General features: G+C 43.0%; 1 protein-coding gene across 3 annotated transcripts in view; it reads left to right on the forward strand.

Moving 5' to 3' along the window:
- pard3bb (par-3 family cell polarity regulator beta b) overlaps positions 1-25,320 on the forward strand; it is a 189,134-nt gene that overhangs the window by 58,754 nt on the left and 105,060 nt on the right. For all 3 annotated transcript variants that reach the window (XM_070976180.1, XM_070976177.1, XM_070976179.1), the window contains exons 6-13: positions 1,784-1,867; positions 2,910-3,035; positions 6,475-6,733; positions 7,558-7,666; positions 8,943-9,082; positions 9,254-9,382; positions 22,599-22,790; positions 23,681-23,839. In XM_070976180.1, the coding sequence (XP_070832281.1) occupies positions 1,784-1,867; positions 2,910-3,035; positions 6,475-6,733; positions 7,558-7,666; positions 8,943-9,082; positions 9,254-9,382; positions 22,599-22,790; positions 23,681-23,839 (1,198 nt within the window). The remainder of the gene's footprint in view (positions 1-1,783; positions 1,868-2,909; positions 3,036-6,474; positions 6,734-7,557; positions 7,667-8,942; positions 9,083-9,253; positions 9,383-22,598; positions 22,791-23,680; positions 23,840-25,320) is intronic.

A 25,320-nucleotide genomic window follows, 5' to 3' on the forward strand; every position in this document is an offset into this window, starting at 1 on the left:
TCTCTGCTAATAACCTCCTTCTATTTCTTCTCCCTCCATCCTTGCTTTCCCAACCTTTCCCTCCTCTTCTCTCCTGCATCCTACCTTCCTCCCTAAAACCCTCCCTACCTTTCAGTCCTCCGCCTGTCCTTGCCATCCTCTCTCTCCCTCCCCTACTCTTGCAGTCCCCTGTTTCCCATTGTCTGGAATAACTCAAATTTGCTGAGTGACAAAGAGACTGCGTCGTGTGTGTGTGTGTGTGTGTGTGTGTGTGTGTGTGTGTGTGTGTGTGTGTGTGTGTGTGTGTGTGTGTGTGTGTGTGTGTGTGTGTGTGTGTGTGTGTGAGGGAGAGAGAGAGAGAGAGAGAGATAGAGAGAGAGGGAGAGACAGAGACAAAGAGAGAGGGAGGACTTGTTTTTGCACTTTGCATCTCTCCCCTGTTGCCACCCACCATAATCAACCACCCTCTCTGGAGTTTATCAGCATCTGTACTGCTATCAGTTCATGGGGGTTTAGGGATGGATGGATGGTCTAGAGAGAGAGAGAGGGGAAGACAAAATGAGCAGACGGTGTTAGAGGGAGAGAGAGGGAGACAGAGAGAGAGAGAGAGAGGAGGGTAGAACTAAAGAGTACAAAACTAAGTTCAGACAAACTCTCTCACATACAGGGAGCAGAGAGAAGGTCAGGGGAGGATTAATGGCTGTGCTCTGATAGATAAACTAATCAAACAAACAAAGACTTCAACACGCACACACATTAAAACACAGACAGAATGTAAAGCAGACACACAGTTGAATAATCCAAACTAGGCAGAGACAGGGAGAGATTGAAAGAGAGGAAGAAACCCATGAAGATGAGTGGCACGAAAAAGTTTTCACAAATGTGCACGTGCACACACACACACACACACACACACACACACACAGCAGTCTGTAGTTTTGTTGACTTTGAATGGACTGTCGCCATTCCCTCCTCTCAGGGTTGGGTTCACAGACGTGGATTAAGTCCTTGACAAAAAGTATTTTTAGCACAATGAACACTTCCATGGAAAGTGATGTGTCAATTCAGGGGGCTGCTTTTCAGACTCCCCCCAGGAGACACACACTTTCAGGACTATTTTCTTTTCTTTTTCAGATGTCTCTGTGTGTTTATGTCTGTGTGTGAGACCTTCTCTACACTTCTGTTACTGTGGTTCCTCTGTGGTATGGTCCCTTTCTCTCTTCCTGTTTGTCTCTGCATCATGTTTTCTGTGAGCGTGTGTGTGTGTGTGTGTGTGTGTGTGTGTGTGTGTGAGTGAGAGAGGAACGACTGATCAGTCCATATTGTTTGTTTTCCAGTTAACGTTAGCTTGTGTCACAGATTTGTCCCTGGCTGCTTAATCGTTATGCAGAGTGTCTCTGAAGCAGAAATGGGCGATAGACTGGCGTTACACAGCCAAGTTCCCACAGGACTTGGCAACGTTTAATGCTTTTGTGTGATTCAGAAAATATTTTTTTTTAAACTTTTTTCTTTTTGAAAACTGCACAGTACCTACAATTAAAATATTGGACAGAATCCTTCATTATGCCTTAGACGTGTCTCTTAATTTGTCTTCATTCTGGCATCAGCACTCTTCATAATTACAACAGAATAGTGTAACATATTTGAACTGTACAACAGGCCTGTTTTCTACTCACTCAGCAGTATTATTTTCCAGTAGTCGTGCTAAACCAAAACTCAGAATATGTACCTGTGTTGTTTTCTTCCCCCAATTTGATTTTTGTGGTATTTATGTCTACTTGTTTTTAATTGTATGTGTGACCAGCTTGACAAGAACAGTGGAAATCCTGGGAGAGGACAGTCCCCTGGGAATCCATGTGGTCCCTTACTGCTCATCCCTCAGTGGACGGTGAGTTGTGTGCACACACACACACACACACACACACACACACACACACACACACACACACACACACACACACACACACACAAATCCATGCATACAAAAACACCAGATATGTACCAATCTGTGTAATTTTGCCCTTTAACCTCAAAAAGTCTTATCGGTTTCCCAGCTACAGTACATCCTAGAGTTACTTTCTCATAATCCTGTTCTGCACTTGGAGTTTTCAACCCTGGCTCTACAGCACGCAGCCACACACACACACAATGAGGGGAAAAAGAAAAGGAAGAAAAACTGCGCAGCTATGTAGGGCTTTTCTTTGGGTGTGTGACAGTCAGACGGCGGACGGGGATTTCCTAAAGGAAAGCAGGATGAGTTTTTATGGCTGTTCTCATGACTCACCTGACCCTGCCAATCGCCTCCTTAAATTCCTCTCTCTCTCTGCTCTCTTTTCCCTCGCTTTTCCTGAACACCTCCTCCATCTCTTTCCACGATTTACCATCATCCCTGTCATCTCTAAACCCAGTTTTATGCTTTTGCAGCTGAAGTCAGTTTCATCACCTCCGCTTTGTTTAAGTGTGTTTTGAGGCAACATAAAGGAAAAATGGTGCAGACATAGTCTTAACAGTCTCTCCTATCATCTTACTGTATATTTGAATGCCTCTAAATCCTTTTATCACATTAATCTACTTGTGTACTCACCTTTATGTCTTGTTAATATTGGAGCTTGTCTGTCATGTTATCCTTGTTATTCTACTTCTCTGTCTTGTTATCACCTCATGTGACTGCTGTGCTCCCAGGTTGGATTTTATCAGTCAAAGGTGGATCATATAAGCACTGATACAAATCCACAACGGAGCACAAACAGACAGGGCGTATATCTGACATAGCAAGTAAAGCATATGGACGGTCTCTGTGGGCGACCCCTTCAGATGCGCCAGTCTTCAGGGACACACACTGAAAGTCACTCCATGAAAGTGCGTGTGCCTGTGTATGCAGTGCGGCGATAGGAACATCCGTTAATCTCCCTTTCTCACTCCCCTGTCAGGTCTCTCGGTCTGTACATTCGAGGAGTGGAGGAGGAGAGTCGCTCAAGAAAGGAGAGCTTGTTCCAAGAGGATGAGTGCATCGTCAAGATCAACAGCACTGACCTCATGGACAAGACATTTAGCCAGTGAGTGCAATGCTGCTTGTGTGTGCTGCCTCTGAGATCAGTCGAATACCTGCAAAAGCACGTCCCACATAAGAGGATATTAGAGAGCAAAATAAATGTATCTCTCTCTACAGTATGTCTAATGTATATATATAAATATAGATCCACACACAAACCCTGATTTCACACAAGTTGGGACACTCTAAAACTAAAGCTGGATGTGATAATTTGTTATTCTTTTTGACATATATTTAACGTTTAACCTCATCAGCTTCATTCATTTTTGTGAGTACAGACACACATTTATATAATGAAGACCATTTTCCATCTGTCGCTTACGGTATATTTTCAGTGTATGGTTTTGGATCAACGTGGGGGTCTTGGTCCTATTTATGTGTTTAAAAGGTCAGTTCACCCACTCCTCCACACTATTACAATGAAGTTTAATAGGAACCAAAATTCTCTGCATTGCTAGCGTGAGAAAAAACACATGTATGTCTAATGTAAATTAAAAGGTGTGTCCCCTACATTAAAATATCAGGAAAATAGAGCCTTAAGTGTCAATGTAAGTAGATTCATTGCATGTCTAAAACCACTTGTAGTCGCTTCTGGCGCGTCTTTTCTTCCTGTTTCTCTGCTGCTTATGCTTCTGCGTGTCTCGCTTCCCTTTCCATTGTCAGACGGCTTATATATCACTGTTGCGCTGCCATCAGAGAACAGCAGAAAAGGCACTTGGCAGATGTTTGGAGAGCGTTGCTTCCAAATTCATCTGTGTGTCTGTGTTTTTGTGTGTGTGTGTGTGTGTGTGTGTGTGTGTGTGTGTGTGTGTGTGTGTGTGTGTGTGTGTGTGTTTTAGACCTGGCCTTTGTGTGTCTGTGTGTTTCTCGGTAGAGTTTGCTTACTGTTCCGCTGAAGCACCAGAAAAGAGGTACATTAACATGAGAGTATTGGGGGGTGTAACATGATTACAGAGCGTCAAAATGACAAAAGACACACCTGTAAAAAAGATTGCCACAGATTACAAGGGCTGATGCGGATGTTATAATGATTACAGCACATTACAGTGTCTATACAGTCGACACAATAGTCCTTGTCCAGCGTTCAGTGTGGTTAATAAGATTATATGTGAGGTATTTTATGCTGTACTGTAGGTAAATGGATTATCACCAGCGGGAGGTTTGCACCTATTGTTCAAAGACATGTATAGTCCCATGTGCACTCACTCACAAACACCAATACACACACACACACACACACACACACACACACACACTCTGGGTTTGTCACTCGTTCACGCTCATCTTAAACACATATGTTTATGCATAATAACAAACAAAGACAGGTGTCAGTATGAATTATACAAGCTGCTCTTATTCATGTGTACTAGCCATTTCTTAGCATTTGACGGGTTTGAGGGTGATCTTACACACATAAACTCGCCAGCATTGTTCTGTCATGGCAGGTGTACTGAGATGTGTAGCTTGGTCCAGTGAAGTATATGTAAGTAGGCCAGTGAAAGTCCACTGATCCCTGTGGGCGCCATGTCCACACACACTTACACACCTCCATTGTCCCAGTTTGGCAGCTGAATTGAGGTAGCCTGCTTAATTAGAATATCTCTTTTACACAAATGTGCCTGCACACACTGTCCAATCAGGGACAATAATGATATCATCTGTGCACAATGGTCCCCGTACAGACATCAACACACACAGCTTTCACATCTAGTTTCATTGTTCGCCATTGTAATCTTAATACAATGAAAATCACTCTAAATATCATTCAGCAAGGTGTGACACAAGCACTTTCTTCGCCTGCCTGGTGTGTTTAACGGTTTCAATATGCAAATCCTGTCTGACTAGAGCTAGGAAGAGATGGCCACCCATCCCCAAACACACACTTAGACACAGTTCTTACTTAGTGCCTCATTCACACAAGTTGGCCCTCGGGTTTACATGCAGAATGATATGAATGGGTCGCATAGCACTTTATGATTGCTTCCAGGTAGAAGGGGTTTTTATGCTTTGTGCACGCAAATTAGTAAATTTCACCGGTGAATTCATAATTTGCATCATATAATCCCTTAATTTGTTACCTGCTCAGGGAGTTTGGTGTATTCAATTACAATTAAGCCTGTATTATATCCTAAACACACAACATACAGTATTATACTCGCAAGTGGAGTTTAAGTATGCTAAGACTCACAGATATATTTAAGCATGCGTAAGTGATCATAAAACATACATGCAAGGCGTAAATTCAGTTTGTCATAAATGTACAGGACATATACCTTAAGCACACAGCCGATTTCCTTTGTTGATGAAGACGAAACCTTCCTACAGAGCCATTTTACCAACAGTGCTATGTTTTAAAGTCTTCCTCTTATATTATCATAGAATTCGAAAGCATTAATATTGCATATCTAATATATTTAAACATGCATATCCTTCATACATCACGTACTAAACATAGTCTCTAGTTACAGAAACGCTGTAATCTTTGTACATCTAATAACTAGGCTGGAAATAATAGGAGTGTAATCCAATAAAATTTAAATAAACAGGATTTCCTCTGTCAGTTATCTGAGGTGAATGATGGTGTGCACCAATCGCCTCTGACACAATGGTCCCACTAATTTACTTAGTATAATCTGATAGAAACTAATTCTCTGCAAAATTGTCTCTTTTATAGATCATGAGATTATAATGGCCTACGGTAACAGGTGTCGTGCTTCTGTGCTGCATCTCCTGCTCTGTCCTGCCTTCACTTTATGACGATTAACAAACAGCAGCAGAGACAGTGAACCAGGAGTGACCGCTGACAAATGGGAAAACAGACAGGAATAGATAGAAGTATACAGTTTATTATAATGGTAATATACAATATAATGCCCCTCAGATGATACTGAATGATAGCCTCTCAAACTGGAAGATCTGCTACTTTTCCCTGGCATTGTAACTTTAAAATGGAAATATGGGCTTTTTCATTACTTCTGACATTTAAGAAGCTAGGTAATCAGTTGGACACATGGAAAGAATAATTACCAATGAAAACAATTGTCAGCTACAGCTATACTCATCAGTCTTGGAATTGATAGGCACTTAAAATCAGTTTAGTAAAGATGTATGAGCCTGGGACATGCTATTCCCTATTACAAGTTTTGACAGTCTTCCACTGGATTTATAATCAATCAGTTGGAACTCTTTTGATTTATCACTTGTGATCAGGTTTAGACCATGTATCCTGTATTATAAGTTTTCTCCTAATTGAGTTATATATCCTTTAATAATGAATCTGGTTGTCAGAGATTGATAGCAACACACTGTATGTAATTGTGATTAACGGCATAATTAGCTTTACTGGTAAATGCTTGCCATATGTAGACATACTTTACCTAAAACTCTTCCCTCTCTTCCTCTGCACCAATCACTCACCCCTCTCTCTTCTTCTCTTCTCTCAGATCTCAGGAAGTGTTCCGTCAGGCAATGCGTTCCCCCATTGTCCGCCTGGAAGTAGTTCCCTCCTCCAACAAAGATCGCTATGAGAGGAGTCTGATTGGTCAGCTGTTTGGCAATGGCGCCGGTTCCGACGGCAGCCCCCGAATTGCCAAAACCAAAGAGCCTCCTCCACCCGTCAAAGCCAAACCCGTGTTTAAGCCCTGTGAGAATCCAGCCACGCGATTGGCAGAGGAAGCTGCCACTGTGGAAGCTGCTGTTAGCGTAAGTCGACCTTTGACACCAGGCACATCTTGACTCTAAGAACTTCTATTTAGTATAAATTACTTATAAAAGCACTTAAAATTTACAACATTCATTTGCGTCATCAAGAAACTGATGGAGCTTTCTTAGAGAACATACAAGCTGTCATGCCTCCCCGAGCCGTCTCCTTCCAACATGGTAAAATTTTAAATGCTTTAAAGCTTTCGAATGTCGTGATTTTATGTTTTAAGACCTAATTTTTCTCATGGCAATTACTCTCAGTCTTTCTACACTATTTTCACTTAATGCCTCTTTCATAGCTTTGGATCTGTGAGGACATCTTCAGTTCGTACATACTGTTTTAACTTGGCTCGCACTTCGTTCCCAGAGCTCTGAGGTCTTTCCTTTTTCAAACACATGTAATTGTGTCGTCAACATCACCATGGCGACATGGCTGACATTTGAAAAACAGCTGGCAGAGAGGCAACAGTTACTTAGCAACAGCTGATTATCATCTTATTTCGTTCTTTTTTTTTTTTTTTTTTAAAGAGTCCAAATAAACCAACTGTTCATCTTTGATTCTGTGATACAAATCCTGGAGCCAAGTTTCACCAACTTTTAGGTTGTCAAATATCAACTCATTGAAAGTTTTTGAGTGTAAAATGGCTCAAATCAGCAGCTAATGAACTAACTGAAGTCCAGAGGGTTTAGAAATTATGCAGGTGTGACAAAATGGGGCAATTCAAATGTGTAAATGGGGCGTTTAAAATGTTCAGCTGCTGTGGACATCTTCTCCTATAGCTGTACTTTTTAATGCTGTAAAATGCTCTATATTCTCCACCCAGACACCCAAGGGGAGGAGTGAGAGCCCCCTCCTCAAGAAAAGTCCTGCCCTCTCCAACTTGGTGGCCAATAAGAGAGGAGGACGGAGACTGAGGATCGATCTGAAGAAAGGTGAGGAACTGGTGGCTGCAGATCAGAGCCTCACCCACGCAGAGTCAGGCGTCTTTTCAGAGAGGCCTCAGGTCGGCAGTGTACTTAGTGTACTTTACTGATGAGTGGGAATATTTCAGAAGACTGTCACTTCTCTTATATTTGATCTTTTGATGCAATTTTCCTTTAGAATAGTTAATCTCCATCACTTACATATTCAAAAGTTGATTGTCTATAGGGTGAGAAATGCCCCTCCATAATGTTAATGCTATAAATTGACATGTTGTTTGTGTATCAGAGCAGCTCTCTTACAGATTCAGGTCGACCTTAAAAAACGTCACATCTGTTCTTTTTACCTCAGTATTTTTCAGCATGCTACGCTTTTCTTTCACAGTGTAATTTTCTGAGTGCACATTATTAACCCTCTTTATTTCTCTCCATCTTCTGAATGTATGGAATTGACCTGCTTTATTTCTCCCGCTGTTCGCCCTGCATTGTGCTTATTTTTATAAAGCTTCCTTTCTCTGTTCCCTGGCTGACTCTCCTTCCTCTCACCCTTCCTCTCTCCATCTTCCTGATTCCCCCTCTTCAGGGTCTATTAAGTCTTTATTGATCTGTTCATTTCTGCTGATATGAATTCATACTGGACCAAACTGCTGACTTGGCTCTGCTAAAGAGACCAGACTAAATGAAGTCTATAAAACACACAACTGGTCTCTCTGCCTGTGTGTGCTCTCATTTTGTTCATGCATGTGTGTTTATGCGCACTCTCACACGTTTCTGTCTGCACGTGTTTTTGGCTGATTACTATTTTAATCTTCATCACTTCTCTTTCCAGAACATTCACTCTTTGTTTCCGCTGCGTTACACTCATTCCTCTTTTACCTTTTCCTCGTCTCTCCCTCATTTTCTTTTCCTCGTCTCTGCCCCACACCTGAACCCATTTTTAAAACCTCCACCTGCAGATACTGTAGCAACAGCTATAGCTAAAGGGTTTAAAGTGACACACACACGCACACACAATCTCTGATTTATCACATTTACAATATGTAGTCAGGAGCTGAGTCAACAACACTGTGTTGAAGTTCTCAGAAGTAGTTAAAGGTGTTTGTGTGTGTGTGAGGATAGGAAGATGTTATTCCTAAAGCCAGAGGAAGACAAATATAGATGCAGGGTGTAAACAGCTATCCAGGATATTTGTGTGCTAAGATAGTCCGAGGAGTGTGACTTATGCTTGCATATTGTACCTCACCTCACATGTCTTGGTGTGTTTCTGTATCTGTGCATGTGTCTTTAGGTTCAGAGGGTCTTGGTTTTACCGTGGTAACCAGAGACTCTTCAGTCCATGGTCCCGGGCCCATTCTTGTCAAAAACATTCTGTCACGCGGAGCCGCTGTCAAAGATGGACGCCTGCAGTCTGGAGACCGCATACTGGAGGTACAAGGCAGCCGGCTCATGCAGTCATTTAACAAAGGACATCTGTGGCATGCCTACAAGAGACGTGAGGCTTTGATCAGAAATAAGGAGGAGAGGTTGAGTGTAGTGAGATGAGGAATAGTGATAATGTTGGTGTTTTGACCTGGTGTTTGTGTGTGTGTTTGTGTGTAGGTTAACGGTGTGGACATCACAGGGGTGGGCCAAGAGGAGTTGGTGTGTATGCTGCGCAGCACGCGCCAGGGAGAGAGTGTGTGTCTCGTGGTTCTGCGGCAGGAAGACATGTTCCTTCCCCGAGAGATGGTAAGAACCAATCACAGTGCTTTATTTTGACAGCCAGTGTAAGATGATTGTCTGGTTGGTTTGCAGGTCAGTGGCCAGTTATGAGAATTATGGATTCTCTCGAAAAACAGGGGGGGACACAACCACGTCGCCAGTTTTTGTCTTCAAATTTCAGCTTCCTCTAATTTTGCAATCTTTGGTCCAATCAACAGGCTTGCCTGGAAGATGCACAGCTCAGCAGCCTATAGGAAAGCTTCTTTTTATAGACATGAACCCCAAATGTCTTTGAGGGTGTTTTCCTGAATCATCTTAAGATGATACACTTTCTTGTCCAGTGATGTTCACCCTTTAAACCTCCAAGAAACCATAAAATGCTGCAGTGTTTTCTATCAGGATATTCTGAATCAATGAGCCCATTGTGAAGATTTTTACTGATCTTGGTCATATTTTGTGCCACTCTTTCCCTGCCACATTGTTTCTGATGAATTTCAACAGTTTTGATTAATAAACACTTATTTTATTCATCTTTGCTCTATTTTCCCATTTCTTTTTCCTTCATTCTGACTCTGCATGATCAACTGCTCTGCATGCACTGATGTTAATTATAGCTCTCCTAATATGTTTTCCAACTACGGACGGTAATTATATATTTTTTTCTAAAGTTCTTCTTATTCGTATTTCATGTGTCTTAACCTTTCGCTGTTTACTCTTCAGTTCATTTTCCTTACAGAAATGTTTTCTTCCTGCCCATCTGCTTCCACTCTTTTCCCTGAAATGTTATGTTTTCACAAGATTTATTATATCGTTGCCAAATCATTGCAGGTTTTTAACAGTGTAAGTACATTTTATGTTTCGTCTTTAAAGCTGGCAAAACAGAAGAAAAAAGCAGTAAATATCCTTAAAACCAGTTTAATATGCAGTCGTGCTGAAGCTAATGACCTGACGTGGTTGCTTACTTTTCTTACCTTCTTATAATATTATAAGACCTCCATTTTTCATTTGGCCCAATTTCCTCCGGTCTCCCCTCCACCCATCATTCATGTCTTTTTTCCACCTCTCTGTATTTTGTCCTTTTTATGCTGCCTTTTGTGTGTCTTTTCCCTTTGTGTCTCTTTCCGCTCTTATCGACTGATGTTTCCTCAACGGCTGCCAGGAAGTTCCACACACACACACACACACACACACACACACACACACACACACACACACACACACACACACACATGTGCATGAGACCCCAAGCCCCATAGGAAATTCTGTGTCTGCAGACAGGAAAAGGAGCAGTGTGTCGGAGTGTAGCAGTGTTAACGTTTGGGATCGTTTGTGAGTGTTGTATCTAGTCCACAGTGTGTCCATGTGCGCATGTCTGAACTCCATGGCAGGCGTCTTAATGTGCTGACCAAGTGTGGCTGAACATCCCCACTGATCACACTGTTGTGCATTCACTCCAAGTACACTGCTGCTGTAGCAGCCCTCAGTCCATCATGATGTGTCGTAGCTCCCCAGATGGGTTGTTGCTGTAAACTGGGGAAAACATTAAACTTTTCTAAACCTGCAGGCAAACTACTACAAGCACAACAAATCACCGTTTAACTGCTGTCAATCGACTTATTGACCAGGGAAGGTGGGTGTTCAAGCTCCATGGTTACAAAAGTATTATATATCACAAAATATTAAGATTGCTACATTCAGGCAACAAACGAGCCGAACCAGAGCTCTCTTGGAGTTGAATCCCTTTCAGACGGTCTCGGTCAGGATGCTTCGTCCACATCAGATTTTGACTTCACAAGTGCAGATGAGCCACACTGAACAGCGGAGGGGGCAGGGTTCATTTCTACCAAACCAAACATGTCATGTGTGTGTTCATTTTACCCTGATGACTTTTTTCAGTTGCACAGTAATTTTGTAGGTTTTATCTTTTGCCAACTTTGCTACAACAGTTTAACTTTTAGCCAGCTGCCGCACAGCTCGACCACATGGGTACCAGACCAAAATATCACTCACCCAGTCAGGAAACTGATCTCACTTTGGTCCAGTATTATTCATGCACACGCTCACCCAGTCGTGCTCACTTGTTCACGGCAAGAAAAGAAATGTCAGAGCATTGTCCTCCTGCATAGAAAAGTACGCACCGAAATGTCTCCCATAGGCACAGTTTTGTTCTCTGAATTGTCTCTGTCTGTTTGGAGGGCCGCTTAAACCAACCAGCGATTCAAGGACACTGCTGGTGTCTGCGTGCGTTTATGGCTGTGTGCCTGCAATTGTGTACGGTCGGTGTGTGTGTATACTGAAATGTGTTGTGTATTGTTCATATCTACTGCATGTTCCTGCTCTTTGTGAACTCAGACCAACTTGAAAAGCTGATTCTTCCTGTTGTACTATATTTTTAAAAAGCGGACACTGGTATTTAGCTCTCATTAAAGTAAAATGTTCATATTGGACAAAGGCAAAGGAGAAAGTACAAGTAAAAATGACAATGAAAGAAAATGTCTGTTTTACTGCAGATGTGCAGCAAATGCAGAGCTATGGCCTGAATGCAAAGACAGGCTTATTGGTGGGTTTTTCTTGCAAGAAAACCTCATCATCATGACCTTTCTCTGCTGATATAATGCCAGATTCATTCTGAGCTGATCTGTGTTTCTGTCACTTATTGCACGTGCTCATGAATGTAATATATTCAGCCAGAAGTTTGTTTCTCCTGGCGCTGATGTTTACAGACCCAAGGAGCGTGTCAGAAAGATCTTTTTGGGCTTTCTTTACTGCTTTGTTAACAGCAGTGATGCTGCTGGTAAAGAGGTGTTGGGGATCCCAGTACGCTCTTTAAATGTGCGAATCGCCGTTTCTGCTGTTGTTGCTGGATTAAAATGGGCAGAGTAGAGCAGATGTGGTGGGAAGATGTATCAAGATGTATTGGTCTGAAGGCAGACTGATGAGGCTGCAGCCCATCACCCTGAAGTGAAGAATGAGTATGAAAAATGGATGGTTTGACTCTTCATCGCAGTTTAGTGCAAAAACTGATGAATTACATGAGCAGACTGCAGTTTCTCAAACGCACGCTTAGCTCAGCTTGAATACATCATTCTCAGTAGATGATCTGTGTGTGTGTGTGTGTGTGTGTGTGTGTGTGTGTGTGTGTGTGTGTGTGTGTGTGTGTGTGTGTGTGTGTGTGTGTGTGTGTGTGTGTGTGTGTGTGTGTGTGTGTGTGTGTGTGGATAGGATTAAAACTGAGGAGGCTGTGGTCCTGCAAACGGGAAATGGAACAAGGAATCCACTCTGGCTTTGGGGGGTTTTGATGACGGAGAATTAAATATTCACCACTACAGTTCACTTGAGGTTGAAAGGGATGGGATGGGGAATGTCTTGCGTGAGTTTGATGTGTGTGTGCGTGAGTCAAGGCTTATAAGTGTTGTCTTTCATAGTTGTTTTTCTACGTACAGTATTTCACGAACACTTTTCTCTCCCGCCTGAGTCTCCCTCTCTTGCCCTTACCCTCTCTTCCTGACTGTCAGTACACCCCAGCAGAAGTCATCTCTGTCTAATTACCAGCTGATGGTGTTTGTTCAGCAGTCACAACAGTTTTCAAGAACAAATGCATTTGCAGTTGTGCACAGTGCAGCTCTGAACACGCTCCTCAGTCGACATCTTTACATGTGTTATAGTGTGGTACAAACCCAAGTTGTTCTAGGTGAGAGAGGAGTCACGTAAAACTTGATGGTGAATACGGGTAGTCTATTTGTTTAGTATTTCAGTCTTTTATTGCCAGATGTGGATGATTAAATATCAGGTTTTCTGACCAAAATAACAAACAAACCAGCCCTGTGCAGAACTCCCAATCAACACGAGATACAGAGCTCACAATACACAAACACTGTGAACAGGTAGCAGAAGTGGCCCAGAGGCCGCACCTCCTCAGCCTTCACACAGTAAAAACCCCACATGGACTGTGACTGGCTGCAAGGTCACAGATTCACCAGCCAATAGCACGAGAGAGGAGGAGGAACTTGAGCTGAGGCCCTCAGAGGAGCAACATGACTCATATTAATGCATTTCATTAGTTACGCATTCACCTATGAGTGTGTCCTGAAATCCCCCTTCCCACATACGCACTGTGGGAGGGGGGATTTCAGGACGGTGGTAGTCATCCATTATCAGCTGTATTAGTGGTGAGAGTTTTGCTCCTTTGTTCCCTTTGCTCAACTCTTCTGGCAAACAAAAATTCGCTAATCCTTTTTGACAAATGCTCAGTTGAAAACAGTCCAAGGAAAAGTCTTCTTTTAGCCATGACCACAGTCTTTTTCCCTTATCCAAGTAGTTTTCGTTTCCAAAACTAAACCAAACCTTAAGGCCTTATAGTGGTTTTTAAATACATATATTTTTTGGTCAACAGTGCAAATGGACAATATTCAAAACAGGGAGAGCGTAGAAGCAATAAATTTCACCCCATGTGTGTATTTTCACACCTCAAAATCAAGCATAAGCCTCGTAGTATTATGACACCTCACTAACAGCCATGGTTTCCAAGTTTCTCTGTGTCTGTTTCACATGAAAAACATTCCCACAAACTTCAACACGGCCGTGCCAGTTCTGTTGTTTAGATCTCTCCCTGCTGCAGTGAACTAATCTGTGCAGACAGGTTTGGATTTTCTCTTAAAGCATATCTATAACTCGCACTTCTCCTTGCTTTGTGAACAAGACCCCCGTGTATTTTAAGTCCATCACCTGCGCAGGAACATCACAAGAGGAACCAGAAGTGGTCAGTTAGTATTTTCTAGCAAAATATTACAACCTCAGATTTTGTACTGACCTTCATCACAACCACTTCACATTATGTGGAAGTGTGCTGTGCACCTTTGCTCTTATTTTGCTTTAAAACGTCTCAGTGAGATTAGCCTCCATGATGACTTGAATTTATTTCAAATCTTGAACCCAAACTAAAATAAATCTATACCGATACACCTCTCAAGTCAAAAGCCTTATGTCTTGTCATTCTTTCTTTGTAAAGAACAAATTGCACATCTCCATTTCCCATCATTTGTTGAAAACCGAAAGAGTTTTCTTAAGTACAAGGAGCTGCGTTGTTCCACCGCCAAAGCAGAAAGAACAGGTTGTGCCATCTTGAAGTTTTTTTGTTTAGTTTTTTGTTTGCAGTGAGGGTGCAGATGGGAATGGCTGTGGGGGTCATTTCTCGAGATTTTTTTTATGAGTTTAACATTGTTGTCTTAATAAAAAACACAGCTCCAGCATTTCCAAGCTGCGTTCCAGCAGACTTTCAACAGCGATATGGCGAGAGTTTCTGAGAATGTCTTTTTTGTTTTGTTTTGTTAATGATTTGACGTGAAGGTTTGTGCCAGCTTGTTTGTGTTAACGGAGAGGAAACAGAAGAAGGATGATGATGAAATGATGGAAGGATCTTGTCTATCTTCTCCTCCCCCTCTTCCGTTGTCTCATTTTAGCCCACCATCTGGTGCTGTCTGCTAATGTGTGTGCTCGCTGTAGAACAAAGGCATTACACCACCTCTACACACACGAGCACACTTCCTTAAAGTCACTTTTTCTGTGACTTACAGTCCTATTCATACAAATTCCACAATATAACAAGTATACATCCACCTGCTGTGCTGGCCCTCTGTGAAGGCATTTCGTGCTCACATACAATCACTCGCACATACAACATAAATTTCAGTCATTTTCTTCACACGCAAGCTAGCATACGCCTGCTGAGTTGGCGAGTGCCTTGAAACTAATGTTTGAAACAAAGATGCTCTTTTCTGCTTCCAGACATTTCACGCCTCTCGTTCTCCCTCCAGTTCTCTTGTTCTTCCCTGGAGTCTAATTCGTCTTGCATGTCACTGACAACTTCCTTGTTTACCCCCCCTTCAGTCTATATGCCAATCTGCTCAGTGCCTCTTAAAAGTTTTCTGTCCAGCACCTCGAGAAAAGAAAAGAAAAGAAAAGAAAAGAAAAGGTGCTTTGCTTTCATTTGTAAGTGGGTTCTGTTGAATATCACAACATGGAAATTTAATGACAAAGAGAATCATTAAAGACAGATCACACAGTTTAGTGCAGACTCAACAAGTGTAAAGAATTCATCATGTAAATAAGGTTCAAATGCACACACACACCTCTGTTTTTGAAGTCAAAATGTTAACATTTCATTTATAAAATTTATTTTTTATAGCATTTCAGCTTTACCTGCTGGATACAAGACGTATCCCTCTTCACTGAAGCGTCCATGTGTGCAGGAGGCTTTCAGTTTCCACGTCAAGCTAGTAGATCACAATTAATTCGCAGACTGGTTACAAACCCATGCTTGTGCGTACACGTCTTAAACTGAGAACGGCGCAGAGAAACGTTGCCCCTTCAGCAGATAAATGTGAAAACAGCCCTAATGTGTCGCACTCTGCACATGCATCCCTCTGCACACGGAGGCTTTAAGTCGGATTTGGTCTATGGTTTAGCAAAACACAGGAATAAACTCAAAACTGAATGAGAGCATAGCAGAATTTCTGCCGTTATATTCACCACAGTCTACCTGGCCTTAAACACAAATGATAGATAATACCAAGGTAATGTAGTGCAGCCTAACACAATGGATGAGGATATGAATATAAACCATTCATAAACACGCTCTGATTACTAATACAGAGAATTGAATGAAAGGTTTAAGTGTGATTCCATCGAGCTATTTGTGTAGCGTTTAGCATCCAGTATGTGATGAGCAGCGAGACAGTCTTCTGTCCTTTTCCTCTCCTTCTTAGTGCCAGATGCTCCTCACACACACACTGACGTCTTAAATCAGTAAACAGTTGGCAGCTGGTGACAGAGCACATTCAAAACAAAACAACTTTATTGAACAGTTTTCCTCATTCTGATTATCCCTCATCCATCACTGCAGCAGTGTGGTGTTTGCGTGCGTGCGTGCGTGCGTGCGTGCTCGCTGTTGTCTAGTTCTGTTTGTGTGCATGTGTGTTACATCTCTGATATCGTCACCAATGTGACCTCACAGAATCACTACAGTAGATCCCCCATCTGTTACACCCTCGGAGACCTGTGTATACAGACACACACGCACACACACACACACACCAACTCAAACTCCCTGGCAGCTTGGCGTCTCTGCAGGAGCTGCCATCATCCCAGTGGAGAGCAGCCGAGAAGGGTATCATGTCTCTCTTCTCTCTCTCTGGCTCTGTCTCATCTCACATCTCTCCGCTGTTTATCGAAGGATTTTCAGCTCTTTCGTCAGCCCATCATCTAAAGTCGCTGCTGTGTCTTAACGCCCTCAGCACACAAGTGTCACAAACACGCATGCATGTCAGTCGTGAGTTAAAGCCACTGAGGATCAGTGTCGGTATTGTCATAGCAGGACTTAGCTCTCATTCTTACCAACAAAACCTGTGTTTTGTTGGGAGTAACAGAAAATGGTTGTGGAGGAAGCTCTTAAAATGAGTTTCAGTTTAAAGTAAATGTTTGACATTTTGGAAAATACTCTTTTTTTTTTTTTTAATTTCTCACCAAGAGTCAGATGGGAAGAGTCTGGAAGAAGAAGCTAAATACGAAGCTACTGTTTTTAGCTGACTATCTTAGCTTAGCAGAAAGAATGGAAATGGGGGGAACAGCTAGCCTAGCTCTGTCCAAAGGAAACACATTCCACTCACAGAACCTGTCTGAAGTTATCCAACTGTATATTTTTGCCTGCCAACACTATAACATTACTGTCCAATGTCAGATTTAGTTTAGAAAAGGTAACTTCTTTGCTAGCCTATAATATTGTGTAATGCCACATTGACATTAGTTTGCTTGCTGTTACAGGAGTAGTTTGTGTACTGTCATGGAGAACTCATTGCAGACACAAAACGGTATAATTCGCTCCTCCTCATCCTCCAAGTTATCCCACCTATCAAAATAATGCTTCATGCCCACCGCTATAGCACTGCTAAGGCCTACATGTGAGCTGTAAGCTCTAACTCATGACTGCACTGGAGCTGTGTCCTAAGTCAGAAACGATGTCCAAACACGTTTGAATAGTTGGTGCAACACAGTGCTGAAGCTGCCGTGACTGTGTGGATAGAAATAAAATCCCACATCAGTTAAAACACTGTTGGTATACACTCAGGATTTCAGGCTAATTGTTAAACAGTGTAACACTTCCTCTTTCAGCCCACAAAGACAGAACAATTTTTATTTCAGATATCTGCACAAGCCTAGATTTTTGGAGACTGCACCCTCTTGCTTCTGCGTTTTGTGGAACAGTCACGTACCCTTTCAGACATTTCTGCTTTTGCTCTGAAAGCCCATTGTTATCACACCCACTCACCAGCAACAATCAAGTTTCATCAAATAATTTCTGAGTCCAGGCGGACGTCCCTTCAATGTTTCAACACGTAGAAAACCAACAGCTATGATTTCCAAACTGTTGCCAAGAAGCAACTCGGTGTTCATGTGGGGAGCTGCGGCACATGAACAGAAGGCTGCCCAGCGCGCACCATGACCCCATATTACAGCGTGACCGCCCGTGACCGCTTGTAGCCTTGGAAAACAAACCCTGTGCCGCCAACATCTGCTGTGGGTTCCACAAGACCTGCAGGCTGGCTTGCCCTGCGTGCACAGACCTCTAACATGCAGCACCAGGAGATTGTGCCCTGACGACGTTAGTGTTGTACCTCAACTCCAAAGCATTGTAGACATCAACACGTCAGACTATGCAGTGCTGTATCTGTATCTGACAGCATCCTCACGGACATCTAATCATCTAAACTAATTCCTTTTATCCAAGAAAAAAGCACTTTCTGTCCCGTAGATGCAGACACTGTGTTGCTTATCTTACAACATTTTACATTAGGTTACGTTCATTTAACCATAAAGATACAAAAATTTCAAGAATCCCACAAGTACATGAAACTTAATCATGTACTGACATGCTTCAAGTGCTGCATTTAGAAACACTAAGTGAATAAGAGATGGAGAAAAGGTTTTTTTTTCTTGTGTTATCTGTGGTTGACATCTGTCTTTGTTTCTCTTGCTTTCTTTTTTATGCGTCTCCTCATCCTTTTTCTCTCTCTGTAGCTTTGTGAATGCGTCTGAGGGGCTCCCACTGCAGCCTTTAGCGTGACCATTAGGGCATAGTGGGAGAAGATGGGGTAGGGGATTAGACAACAGGGCTCCATCCTGAGTGCTCAGTGATGGGATGGTTATTTTCATAAGTCAAAGCATAACCCATAATGTACCGAGCTCGGCCATTTGTGCGCCTCCGTGTGCGTTATCACACCTATCGCCGCATTTAAATGCATCGGGTACTGTTGTTTGGCCTTGTAAAATGGATCCTTGGGCAGTCATTTCCACGGCATGGGGCTTTCCACACACGCAGGCATGCGCGCACACACACTTAAACTCACACAGTTTCTCAGCGTGGCGGGGCAGAAGGGCATCTACAAGCTGCTCTCATTAAAAGGCCATGTTGCTGAAAGCAGGTGTCCTTAAACACAAATACACATACAGTATGATAGAGTGGCAGTAAAGCATGTAGCAGTGCAGCATTAAAGTAATCCCCTCGCATTAATCACACAGCTAATAAGTGAAGTTATGATCATCGTTCTTCTGATCTTCTCACTCATTTTATCTATTTTTCCTCTCTGCCTTACAGCTCATCTCGGCCTGTAGGGCTGAATTTGGGCAACTTTTTTCATCTGTGTTTGCATGTTTTAGTTTACTGCACAGAGCTCATTTCAGCATAATGCGTCTTTCTATCTTTCTCCCACACACGTTTCTCTGGCTCGGTTTAATAAAACAGCACACACACACCCATTCACACAAGGCAACAGACACTGAGCTGTCGTTTTAATAGCGTGTCCTCCTGTTGATCCATCATTGTGGCAAACCCATTTAAATGTTAAACGACCGGCGTGCGCAGATTCGTCCATGCAAACAGCTTTTTCTACAACTGCATGGATTTGATAGACTTGGTGTAGCAAAGATACAAACACCTTTTAATAGCAGCAAGCAGGAAACACAGACGTGAGTGCGCGCCACTGTTGATTATTTCAGTATTACACACAGATATGACCACCTATCATAGCAGTGAGGCTGAGATAATAGAAATGTTCCATGAAATTGCAGCGTGCACTTATGATTTGTTCGTGGCCTTGTCCACTCCTGTGTGTGTGTTTAAAGCAATTCCAGATAATGAAAGAGAGAGGCCTTGTCTAATTCTGTGGTTTTTCTTAGCTCAGCCACAGAATAGGTGCACTTTCTGTCGTCATCCACGTGGTTGTAAAAACCCACAGAACAGTCAGGTTTGACACCAAATGATGATTTCTTTTAAGTTCCTTGCGGGCTGTTTGTTTGTCGGGTAAAGGACCGGAGGAAGCCCGGAGGCCGTGGTTATTCATTGTTTTACAGGGAAATTGAATTCATCACCCGGATAAACAACTTTACATACATTTGCATGTTTTTGTCAGATTCCATAAAACATCTCGCGGCCCTGTGGGTGGTCCTGACCCCCAAGCTGAGAACTGCTGCTTCAAACTTCTCTGCAGTATAACAACACCCATCCTCCGCTCTAAATTCAATCTGGCATTGGTTCTGTCCCGTGCTGAGCGCAAGAGAAAGAAATCATAAATTAAAAAACAGGGAGAATTCATTTGGATAAATAAAGCATGTAGAGGTGGCTGAAAAACTGAAAAGTTGCCAAATCATGAACATTACTTTGGACAGATTCTGAGAGACTAATAAATTCTCTGTGTAATTATGTGCAGAAAGTAGCTAACATTTCTCTTCTGGGTGTTTTGAAGTTCTTTCCAAGGTCGTGAAGCTTCCTATCAGGTCTGGACAGTCAGTCCGATGGGGGAGTTTTTCCAGCAGGGAAAACAGTTTTCTGCAGAGTAGAGGACTTTGTGTTGGCTTAACGCTGTTAAACCTACAATCCCCACAGACAAACACTGTCTAAACCTGACACTGCTGACCCACGCAATCGCACACATACCCTCTCTCCCACACACACGCACACACATTCTTTGTGAAACACACGTTCAGACTGAATTCATGCATATACATACAGGCACATGCAGACTGAAACTTGGCACATGCACGCAGACGTGGACTTTCTACTATACAGTAAGTACGCACAATTATTCATGGATTTCACACACACGCAGCAGTGCACATGATTACACACACAAAGACGGGAAAACTGTCTGAAAACTGAAAAGTGACAACTTAAACATAGCAAATATATTCACAAACAGTCGTGCACAAGCAGCAAACACAAAGTTCATCTTTAACCTTCACACTCAGTGTTTATACACTTTTCCTTTGTCTGATAATGTTTGTTTTTTTTTTCACTTGAAACATGTCATCCAATACTGAATATTCATTAAGAAACACCTCTGGATGATACACAGCCCGGTCTCACAATGATCCCAATGCAGCACACAATATTCGGTGCTTTCCTTTTAATCAGTGTTTCCCAACCACTGTACCGCAGCACACAAGTGTGCCGTGAGAAACCATCAGGTGTGCCATGGAAGATTATCCAATATCACCTGATTGGTGCTCTAAGGCTTAGGGCAGGGGTTACAGACAGCACACGCACAGACATGCACGCACGCGCACACACACACACACACAACACATGGGGCGGCACGGTGGCGCAGCAGGTAGTGCGTGTGCCTCACAGCAAGAAGGTTTTCGGTTTGCATGTTCTTCCCGTGCATGCGTGGGTTCTCTCCGGGCACTCTGGCTTCCTCCCACAGACCAAAAACATGCTCATTAGGTTAATTGGTGACTCTAAAATTGCCCCTAGGTGTGAGTGTGAGAGTGAATGGTTGTCTTGTATGTTGCCCTGCGATCGGCTGGCGACCGGCTCAGGGTGTACCCCACCTCTCGCCCGTTGACAGCTGAGATAGGGTCCAGCCCCCCCGCAACCCCGGAAAGGGATAGTCGGGTACAGACAATGGATGGATGGATGGATTTATGTGTCATTTATGAGCTCAGACCCCCATCCCCACCCCAACCCTCACCGCCGCTGCCAAAATCTCACTCTGAGCTCAGTTCAAAACTTGAGGGCCCTGTGTGTGTCTTTCTTCAATTCCTGCAAGAATATCAGCTTTGTGTTCAACTAAACAGGCCCAGCTTTCACACTAAGTAAATTGAGTAAATTGAGACTAGAATACACTTTTTGTGGTGTGCCTTGTGATTTTCTAATGTGAAATATGTGCCGTGGCTCAAAAAAGGTTGGGAATCACTGCTTTAAATCATGACCACACACCACGGCGTCCACTACCACAACCACACCTGAACTTCACTGTAGTTGCTTTGCATGGACGTCATATGAACAAGTGATGTTTTAAAGGGGGAATTGAACGTTCATGAAACAGTGACATTTTTTCTCTCATCAACTCTTTTCTTGTCTAATAGTGAGACTAGAAAATGTTCTAGAAGCATAGACTAAACTCATCTTTTACTGCTGAAATGTAAGTTTTCACACATCGTCGCTTATGTCAGTTTGTGGAGCAAAACAGTGTTTTTTGCTAAATGGTGTTTACGTGTACATCTTGAAAAAGTGTAATCCATGTGTAGAGCAACAGTGCTGCCTCTCCCACTGAGCCATCGCAGGCTTCTCTCATCTGTCGGGATCCACTTGCTTTCTTTGTTTCTGGTGTTTTTCCCTCTCACTCCGTCTCAGACTTAGTCATTACTGCCGTACCTCTTCATTGGTAATGTAGTGTTTTTCACTGTCCCTCTGGGTTCATAATAGTCATTTTTATCTGTGCAGTCAGTCTTCCGTTCTTGTTTCTCAGCCTGTTTTACAGTCTTTCTCTCCTCTCCATATTCCCTCTGCTCTCACTACTTTTGTCTCCCTGGCTCTCCGTGTTTGCCGTATTCTCCAATTACCTCTTGAAAATGCACAGGTCATTTTATTGATATTGCTGCGCTGAGAGAAGAAAAAGATGCGTATATAAAAGCAGATGGTCCAAATGGCTTTTTTCTTTTCCCTTTTTTTTTTCCTTCGAAAATAGACTCTGGCTGCAATTTTTCACTCGTAGAGAAATTTAGCTGAAAAGCGCCTTCTGATGGTTTCTCTCAAATGGAAAAGCTTTTAGTTTAGCTTTTGGAGACTATTCAAGCCCGATGAGCTGACCTCTGTCTCGTCTCCCTCACCCCACTCCCACCCCACCTCTCTCTTCCTCATCGATGTCTCTCCACTTCTCCCTCCATTACCCTTCTCTCCCACTCCCAGAAAGATGAGGGGTCCCGTGTGCCCGGCTTTGTCTCTGAGAATGGGAAGGAGCAGCTTATGTTCGAGGTGCCTCTTAATGACAGCGGCTCTGCGGGGCTCGGCATCAGCCTCAAAGGAAACAAGTCCAGGGAGACTGGAGAGGACCTGGGGATCTTCATCAAATCCATTATACATGGAGGGGCTGCATATAAGGTGACATAATATTCTCATCCGTACCCAAAATAATGAAGACAAACTGTGTTGTTGGTGAGTTTGGAAAGAAACTTAAGCTTCCCCTGAAGCCAGCGCCGTGACTTCCTGTGGGAAAGAGGCAAAGTATTCTCCAGAGTGATGCCGTAGAGTGTCAGATGAGAGTCAAAGAGACTTCACCTCGATGAACAGAGTGAAGCAGTGTGGAAGATGATAAATAACACAGCTTATTATTTATGAGACGTGTTGTAACCACCTCAGCTGTCTCTGCTTCTCTTCTGCCGCGTGCTCCTGTTCTATTAACCTTTGACCTCTTACCCGCCGGGACACACTCGACATGTCATAGAGAGCAGACAGACAGAAGCACACACACACGCCTGTGCAGCGTTTATCTGTGCACAGACAGACAGGAATGGGTGGAAGCAGGTCTGCTGTACATGAACTGTAAACAACACACCAGGGAAGTCTGACAGGAGTCTGTCTGCTGTCACAGTCAGAGAAAGGTGTGGGCGTGCTTTAGTGTTTGTCAGGTGTTTGGTATTCTGGATTTAATGCTGGTTTGAGGCTACAGGTGAGTGTGTATGTATATCCAGTGGCTCTCTACTAATAGCTCAGCGATTAGTCCCATTATGGACACCGGTCACTTGTGCTTACATTGGTACAAAGAGCTAAGAATAGCACGATGAAACATGAGTGTACTGTAACAACACTCAGGATCCTGCCATCAATTAAATAACACTTACATGCACACAGCTACATGATTTGTAAAGACATCAACATGCAGACTACACTGTAAAACATGCACAGGTCTACAATCCAGTACACTGAAAATGCACACAATGTTTTAATACAGCAGGTGTGTGTGTGTGTTTGTGTGTGCGCGTGTGTTGCAGGATGGGCGTCTGCGTATCAATGACCAGCTGGTAGCAGTTAACGGAGAGTCGCTGCTGGGATGCTCTAATCATGTGGCCATGGACACGCTCCGCCGCTCTATGTCACAGGAGGGCAACCTAAGAGGGACGATCCAGCTAGTGGTGCTAAGGGCTCTGAAGGTACACACACAAACACAAGAGTACACACCTCCAACAACAGACAGCTTTCCAGAACTCATCAAGTCCACTTAAAACAAATCTGAGAAAATATACATTTGGCTCTAAGTGAAATTTGGAAAAACTGTCCATTTGCTTTGTTAGGGTTCAATATAAACACAAATGGCTGTGCTCACACTCTCTCTTGTGTGTATGTGCCTAAATGTATGGACACAACACCTAATGCTGACGAAGTCAAAGCATTTGTGTGGTGGGAACAGTGCTAATATAATAATAAACAGACACACCGCGTTAGGTCTGTTCACAATAGAAGTCTGTTTTTATTGTGGGAGAGAGCCAGAATCTAGGTTAGGACGCCTGCTGTGAGAAGCATGCCGTGACAACAAACATGCATGCTTGTTTCATCTCCACTCCAGCTCCGATCCCCTCTCTGACTGACTCTCACTGACTCCACGCATCCCAACTTTTTAGCCCTTCCATCCATCCATTCTTCACAAACTTGACACTGCTCTCCCTGCTCCTACCAGCAGCAGCAAAAGAGCATTTACACCAGTTATTCAGATTTTGTGTATTTGTGTGTGTGTGTCTGTGTGCTTCTTTGTACGTGCGAGTGTTCTTCACTCAGCTGTGTCTCTTTTCTTTATGAGTTGAAGAAAAAAAAAAAAAGGATGCTTTTCATCTCAGCTGCTTTTCAGCTGATGCCTTTTACACGGCTCTGCGGAAGGTTTGCACACACAAAGCTCGGTTGTTGGCTCGAGTGTGAATGGCTCTTTGCAAGGCCTGCTGTTAATGGGAAAAAAAGTCGACATGTAGTTTACGCCCTGCATGATATGCCCACACACAGCACAACAAACACACAGAAAAATAAAAAAAAGAAGAGTTTCAGTATTTAGGTGTCTAAATAAAGTAAAATATGAGCACTACCTCGCAGAATCTGAACGTTATAAGCATTTATTGTGAGGCTGTTGTACTGCACTGCATTAGTTTTAGGTAAGGGAGCCTAATAATGAGTGTATGTGTGTGTGTGTGTGTGTGTGTGTGTGCTTCAGGGCTCAGGGCATCCCCTGTCAATAGTTTGATGCTGAAAGCTGTTAGCAGCATCAAAGAGTTGCATCCATGTTTCCCTCTTTGTTGTAACAGTGGAAAAGAAAGGATAAAAAAGGAAGATAAAGGCAGATAGATAAGAGACTGTACCTTAAAAGCCTTTTTTTTGGGCTTCAGTATCGATGCTTTTAACATTGCAGAAGTGGACCACTCTGCTTTCCCCCCTCTGATCTTTTTTTCCTGTCTTTTTCTTGTCCACGTCCTTTGCTCTTTCTCTCACTCAGTTCTTCCTACTGTATTCATCCCCAGCCAGCTCTCTCTAATCTCTCGCTTTACCCTGCTGTTTTTTTCATTCAGTAACCGTCCAAACACCCTCTATCTCCAAGCTAAATAAGTACGACCCTGCGCAGTCTTGGCACTGTGGTCGTCGCAACGTCTGA

The sequence above is a fragment of the Chaetodon trifascialis genome, chromosome 12, assembly GCF_039877785.1.
Source record: "Chaetodon trifascialis isolate fChaTrf1 chromosome 12, fChaTrf1.hap1, whole genome shotgun sequence".
Taxonomy (NCBI): domain Eukaryota; kingdom Metazoa; phylum Chordata; class Actinopteri; order Chaetodontiformes; family Chaetodontidae; genus Chaetodon; species Chaetodon trifascialis.